The 6770-nt window shown below is 29.3% G+C and overlaps 1 protein-coding gene across 1 annotated transcript; it reads right to left on the bottom strand.

Moving 5' to 3' along the window:
• Window positions 1-555: 555 nt before the first annotated feature.
• Window positions 556-5994, bottom strand: LOC130826941 (peroxidase P7-like). The gene is made up of 4 exons (XM_057692573.1): window positions 5715-5994; window positions 4549-4740; window positions 3627-3792; window positions 556-1092 (listed from the first exon to the last, which is right to left on the bottom strand). The coding sequence occupies exons 1-4, from the start codon at window positions 5925-5927 to the stop codon at window positions 698-700; spliced, it is 966 nt and encodes a 321-aa protein (XP_057548556.1). The 5' UTR covers window positions 5928-5994; the 3' UTR covers window positions 556-697.
• Between the last annotated feature and the right edge of the window lie 776 nt (window positions 5995-6770).

The raw sequence follows: 6770 nt of genomic DNA, 5'->3' as shown, positions 1-6770 counted from the left end.
GGATAACTGTTAGATTTTGTTTGTATTAGTTATTTACGTTAGATGCAACATGTGTTTAATGCTTACATAATTGGATTAGAAAACTGATAAGAGTGATGATCAATGGTATATGTATTTGATTATCAATACAGGAAATTTTTATTAAGGAAGTTTTGAGAAATTTTTTTTTTAAAAAAATAAGGTTAAAGTCGCTATAAATGATAACAATTTAATTTAGTTAAGGCCTTTTCTTGGTTATTTAAAGTCGGCTAAGTCGCTGCCAAGGAACGATTTTGGTTTAAGTCTTCGTCCTTGGCAGCAAATTTGGCCTTCCCTTTCCAAAAGCCCAGTATTCCAGCCCATTAAAGTTTAATATCATTATCCTTGATAGAGATTTTAATAGATTCTTGAACCGAAACTCATTTTTTAATACTATTTTATATAAAAAAAGCTTGAAACTTCAAAAGCTCCAAGTTAAACAGGCCCAGCCCAAATTGTTCTCGCCCATTTAACATCAAAAAACAGTGCATCAAGAAACATAACCGTGAGTTTATTGATCTAATAATTTTATTAGTACACTGGCTATGAAACAAATTTATGTCACACTTGAAGATTTGTCATACAATCCCAAAAACAACAATCACACAAATAAAAAAAATGGTATATACTTAATAATCATAATTAAGTGATAAAATCATAATAATCACTAAATAAACCCTTAATTAGCCCTTCTGCAATTTTTTCGAATCTCGCCTTGTGAGCCAGTTAAAGGGTTAATATTACCCATCTTAACCATGGCCGTAGCAAAATCAGACCTGAAAAATCCAAGATTATTGCTGTATGATCTAACAATGGAGTCGGTCGAACCGCCCATGAAGAGTTGCTGATCGGAATGTAGGAGACCTTTTTTGGCAACCAAGTCCTTAAAATATTTGTTGTCAAAATTTATCGGAGTTTGAAGGTCTAAAGGAGCCAGATTGTTGTCGCCGTTACCATTTGATCGTGGGCATCTTTTTTGCCTTAAACTTGCGTATGATGCGTCTATTGTGTTTGTCTCATTGTATATGCGTGTTCTGAATGTTACGCACCTTGCTTGCCCTATTGTATGTGCACCTACATATCATATTATTATATTATTAACTCTATAATGTAAGAGATTGTTTCTCGATGTGATGACTATTAGAATAGAATATCTTTCAATAAAATAATATCTTGTATATTTTGTAAATATTTTGATTTGGTAATTATTTTGTAGTTATTTAGTTTCCTAAAACTAGAGATTACCTTTTATATATATTTATCAATTCATGAAATAAATGGCAAGGGAAATTATTTTCCAATAATGACTTCAAGCAAAAAGTTCTTCATTCATATCAGATGGGTTATTCAATCCATATATGAAGCAATTCTCACGGTGAGACCGTGTCATACAACAATTTGCTATTATGTAATTTTACTATTTAGTTATTGCATACATTCATACATGCTGAGCAATTTTTGTATGAAAACGTTTCATGTCGTTCAAAAAAGAGTGAATTAATATCTAAAATGTCAAAACATCCAAAATGACATAATAAACAATAAGAAAGTGAATTTTTAGTTAATATAATATATTTGAGTTAATTAGTCAAATTTAAAACTATTTTATAATGAGACCGTTTTAAATGAGAATTTAAGTACTTTTACTAGAGGTGTTCATTCGGATGATCGGGTCGGTTTCGGATGAGTGTCATTCGGTTCGGTTGCATTTCGGATCGGTTATTTTTCGGCTGTGTGTTACAACGGGTCACACTCGGGTCGAGTCGATTAGTCACAGTTCGGTTGGAGATCGGTTATTCAAGCTATCGGGTTAGCATCAGTTTGGTGTCGGTTGAAGTTCGTGTCGAGTGTCAGTCAGTCTCGGATTGTCATCGATTACTAATTGGTTCGGTTTTGTCGGGTACAAATCGGGTTCGATTTTTTTTTTTAAAAGCAAAATTCAACTACGTATTACTAATTACTATCGATCGAATCAATATCAAATTAAGTTGTTAGTCAATTTTTAATTGATGACAAGATTCCCTTTATTTAAAGCAAAATAGTTAAAATTCAAATCAATTAGTAATCATTATTACTTTGTTACTTTTACTTGTTTGACCGGAAATTAAAATAAAAAAGTTCTATCAATATTCATCTAATTCGATTAAAAGTAGTTAAATAAACATTGAGCATTGATTAACTCTAAATATAGGAAACCATGTATTTATAAAATTTAATTTATTAAAATATCTAACACTTTATTAGATTAACAAATAAGATGATTGAATATGAGTCTATCATACTTCTATGTTAAAAATTGGTTCAGGTTTACAGCAGTTCGATCTAAAATTCGTTCGGGTTAAGTCGGTTTTAGTCGGATAGAATTCGGTTTCGAGCATGATTCGGGTCGGATATAACTCGGATCGGTCATTATTAGGTTCGGGTAATCTCGGTTAACGGTTATGTGTTGGTTACAAAAATCAGTTACAGCTCGGGTTCAGCTTTCCCATTTTCGGTTGTCAACTGATTCGGGTACAATTTCGGTTCGGGTACTGTCGGTTCGATAAATCAAAAAAAAAAAAAAGAACACATTTTAGGGTCGGTTTACTTTCGGTTTCGGTTCGAATTTTTGAGTCGAGTCACTTTTAAACGGCTCTAACTTTTACAAATTGAAATGACGTATTAACATCTAGTCTTAGTGAGACCAGACATTGTTGATGCCCAAAAATAATTCAAATTTGAGCCAAATGTTATTTTATAACTGAAGACCCAAATTTGATAAAATGGCAATTTAATTACGTCCAAAATCTGATAAAATTGTAATAAGAACTAGCCCAAATTTTATTTAAACCTATCAACAAAAGTATTACAAGCTGTCAGAAAAGATTTTCTCAAGGTGAAACCAAATATATATATATATATATATATATATATATATATATATATATATATATATATATATATATATATATATATATATATATATATATATATATATATATATATATATATATATATATATATATATATATATATATATATATATATATATATATATATATATATGGGTTGATTCATTCTCAATTTTGACACAATGATTAATTATGCAATAATTCTTAAATGACACGGTCTCACAGTGATACCATCTCTATTTGGGTGACCCAATATACATTTTTCGTCTTAAAATGATTAGTTACATCGTTAAAGTGATCACTTATAATTTTAATATAATTATTTTTTATAATCTTAGAATGATTACTTATAACCTTAAAACGATTACTTATGATCTTAAAGTAATCAATTGAAGAAATAGGCTATTATATGGACCCATCTCACGGTGAGACGATCTCATACAAGACGAGCTGTTAATTATGTCGTTAAAATGATCAATTACTGCTTAAAGTATATAACCTACATGGGCACAACCCCGCAAAATCTTTTCAATGCTTAAAATATTATATTAAACTACTTTTATAAGGAACCTTCTTTCGATGAGACGATTTCAAAATAAAAAGTTCATATATGTTAATAATTAATCTTCGTTTTCATCATTTGATTATATATAAAGTTAGAAATATATATAAACTATTTACACTAAGACAATAACATAATTAGAGAAAAGAACATACCAGACAAGGCAACCATATCTTTGGCTGATAGACCATGAGCTTGAAACCGAGAAATAAGACTGCTAAGGCTAGAAGTTGGAGGCGGAATACCATTGTTTGCAACAGCCTGACTCGTAGTCTTGGCATCACGACGTCCTAGCTTCACATTCCAATTCGGACCACCAAGCTGCAATTTGTAATTCTTTTGGGTTACGTTTGAAAATAAGTAATTCATTTTAAATTGTAGATTTTAATTATGAAATTATAAATAAATAATTTAAAAATGTAAGTTTATAGAATTTATTTTCAAATTCTCAATTTTTGATTTCTCGAATTTGAGTCTAATTTTAGATTTTGTTGGAATGGATTATCTCACATCGACAAATTGAAGATGTGGTGTCCACTTTATAAGTTATTGAGTCCTTCTTTCTATTGTCATATGGTTTTGGGATGTTATATATCTCCTTGGCTTATGAAGTGTGTGCACCTCGTATCTCCCCATTAATATGCTGGCATTCATAATAAGTCCAACTCAATTTAACATGGTATCAGAGCTGATGAATCGATTAAAAATAATAAAATGGTAGGTCCAAAAAGAATGACGTTCCTATCCTAATTGATTACTCCCACATGCGAACTTGACAGGGGTTCGCATATGAGGAGGGGTGTTGGGATAGGTTATCTCACATCGACAAATTGAAGATGGTGTGAACACTTTATAAGTTATTGAGTCTTCTTCCCATTGCCATATGGTTTTGAAATGTTATATATCTTTTTGGCTTATGAAGTGTGTGCACCTCACATCTTTCTGTTAATATGCTGACGTTCACAATAAGTCCAGCTCAATTTAACAGATTTTCAAAAGACAAACATAGCATAAAAGCAACCAGAATTTCACAAATAGCTAGCTAAATAAGTAATGTGTTGGATAATGAGATCTTACAATTGCAACAGAGTCGCGAGAAGCAATAGCTAAAATATCAGAACACGAAACAACTCCAGGGCAAACTTGTTCTACTTTGGATTTAATGTTGTCAATTACATTAAATCCTCGTGCTGAGTTAAGATTCGGTGCTGCTGATTTTTCTCCTTTGAACGAGGAGGTGTCGTCTAGTAGAATCGAACCATCACAGCCCTGTTATATTCACCAAAAATATTAAAAAAAAAAAAAAAAAAAAAAAAAAAAAACCATAGTTGTCTTAAATATTTATAGGCGATCGTGTGCTAAGCTTTAAGCATGAGTGTTATGATAAAATAAAACAAAAGTGCAATCTCTTATTTTAAATACCAAATTCTTTAACATCTGTAGAACTTTTTATGAAAAGGTTATGAGGTAAGATCGAATTTTTACAAACAGTTGAATAAAAAATCTTGGAAAAAAATTAAAATATTTTAAATACTTTGACACTGAGGTTTTAATTTTTAATAAGTACATCAAAAGTTGTTAAAATTGGAATTTTATTTAGAATTATTTACGCCGATAGAATTGAATCGGTAGAATTGAGTCGTAGAATCGTACGATTCTACAAATAAGCTTAAATATATTAAAATATATAGTATCTTATCATTATTATCCATTTTAAAAGTCTAAATTTATGAATTAAAGTTTCTTTGATTTTATTTTTAAGAATGTGAAGAAAACTTTTTAATAATTAGTTTAAATCTTCATACCAATTAAGAAATTTATTTTTTAATAGTTTTGATGATGATACATTTGAAATTTTGTTTATATAAGTGAAATAGATTAGTGAAAGATGACACATAAGAAAAATTAATAATAATTAATGTAAATTAGTTGAATCGGATTGTTAAATTCTAGGATTTTTTTCTTCAAAAATTTTATTCCAACTAGAATTGTAAGATTCTACAACTTTAAGATTTTACTTACGATTTAAATTGCTCACTTGTTTTTAGATCGTAAAAATCGTAGAATCGTAGATTAAAATCGCGATTTTAACAACAGTGAGTACATCATTCATTAAAAGTATATCTATTTAAGACGCTTGAAACATGGATTCTTCTTTTTTGTTTATTTTGATGAATTAAATGTCATTTTACACATGAATCAAATTGATTAAATTTCAAAGATAAAAAAATTGAGAAATTTACATTGACGAAGCAATCATGGAAGAACAGGCGAAGAAGAGAGGCGCCCATACGAGGTTCTTTAGACACGGCAGATTGAACTACTGATTTAACCGTCGCAAAGAGCTTAGGACATGACTTAGAGTAAAAGTTAGTGGAGAGCTGAGCTGAACAGCTACCAATGAAGAGCACAACAAAAAATAAGGTTATTATCCTTGACATGGAATAAGAACCCATTATTTCTTAATTAAGCCTTTTTTTTGGGTTATTTTGGTATGAAAAAAGAATGTATGTTAAGAGGAGTTGGCGCACATATAAAAGTAGATAAGACTAATGTATTTATAGTGATGGGTTTATTGATTTCAAGCATTATGTTTGGCACACCAGTTGGTTACCTAATTCAATGGCATGTTCATTGAAAGTTCCATCCATTCAAAACATAGAATCTACATTCTGACTTAGAGAATTTATGCCGATGATCATTAAAAGTAATTTATTGGTCATATATTAGATCTTACTCGCTCCATTTTCTGATGTTCTTCTCATTTACTTTTTGCACAGTTTTCAAGTTTATTTTGAGCCTTAATATCTCTAAATACCCATCATAAAAAATTATAAAAAATATATAATAAAAAAGTATACATTAAGACAAATTTAACGAGATTTTACATGAATATATTTTATCATCTATATATGTCATAACATCTTAATCAAATTTCTCTCCCCAACGATAAAATGAAAAAAGTATTCTTTAAGACTAAAAGTTTAACGTTGTGTTTTTTTTTTTTTTTTTTTGAGGGGGAAATTTTAACATTGTTATACTTTTCTAGTGGTAGTGGGCAATTAAAATTGAATGCAGACTTGCTGGATAGAACAAACAATTTTGAAATCCTATTTATTTTTTATGAATTTTTAAAATCTTGCTCTTTATAATTAAAACAGATATTTTCTAAACTAAAATAAAGCTCATTGGAATTTTAATTTTAAGTACTATAATTAAATAAAAACTTGACATATTTTTTAGCTACATTAAAATTCATTTTATAAAAATAACTTGAATTAAGTTGTTAAAAACTAAAT

This window comes from Amaranthus tricolor, chromosome 11 (genome assembly GCF_026212465.1).
Source record: "Amaranthus tricolor cultivar Red isolate AtriRed21 chromosome 11, ASM2621246v1, whole genome shotgun sequence".
Lineage (NCBI taxonomy): Eukaryota > Viridiplantae > Streptophyta > Magnoliopsida > Caryophyllales > Amaranthaceae > Amaranthus > Amaranthus tricolor.
This window is presented reverse-complemented; position numbering and strand designations above follow the sequence as displayed.

Coding starts and splice junctions, on each gene's coding strand:
- LOC130826941 (XM_057692573.1), bottom strand. CDS start 5,927: ATGGGTTCTTATTCCATGTCAAGGATAATAACCTTATTTTTTGTTGTG. Junction 3,793..4,548: donor CTCGCGACTCTGTTGCAATT/GTAAGATCTCAT, acceptor TACAAATTGCAG/CTTGGTGGTCCGAATTGGAA. Junction 1,093..3,626: donor AGATATGGTTGCCTTGTCTG/GTATGTTCTTTT, acceptor TATGATATGTAG/GTGCACATACAATAGGGCAA.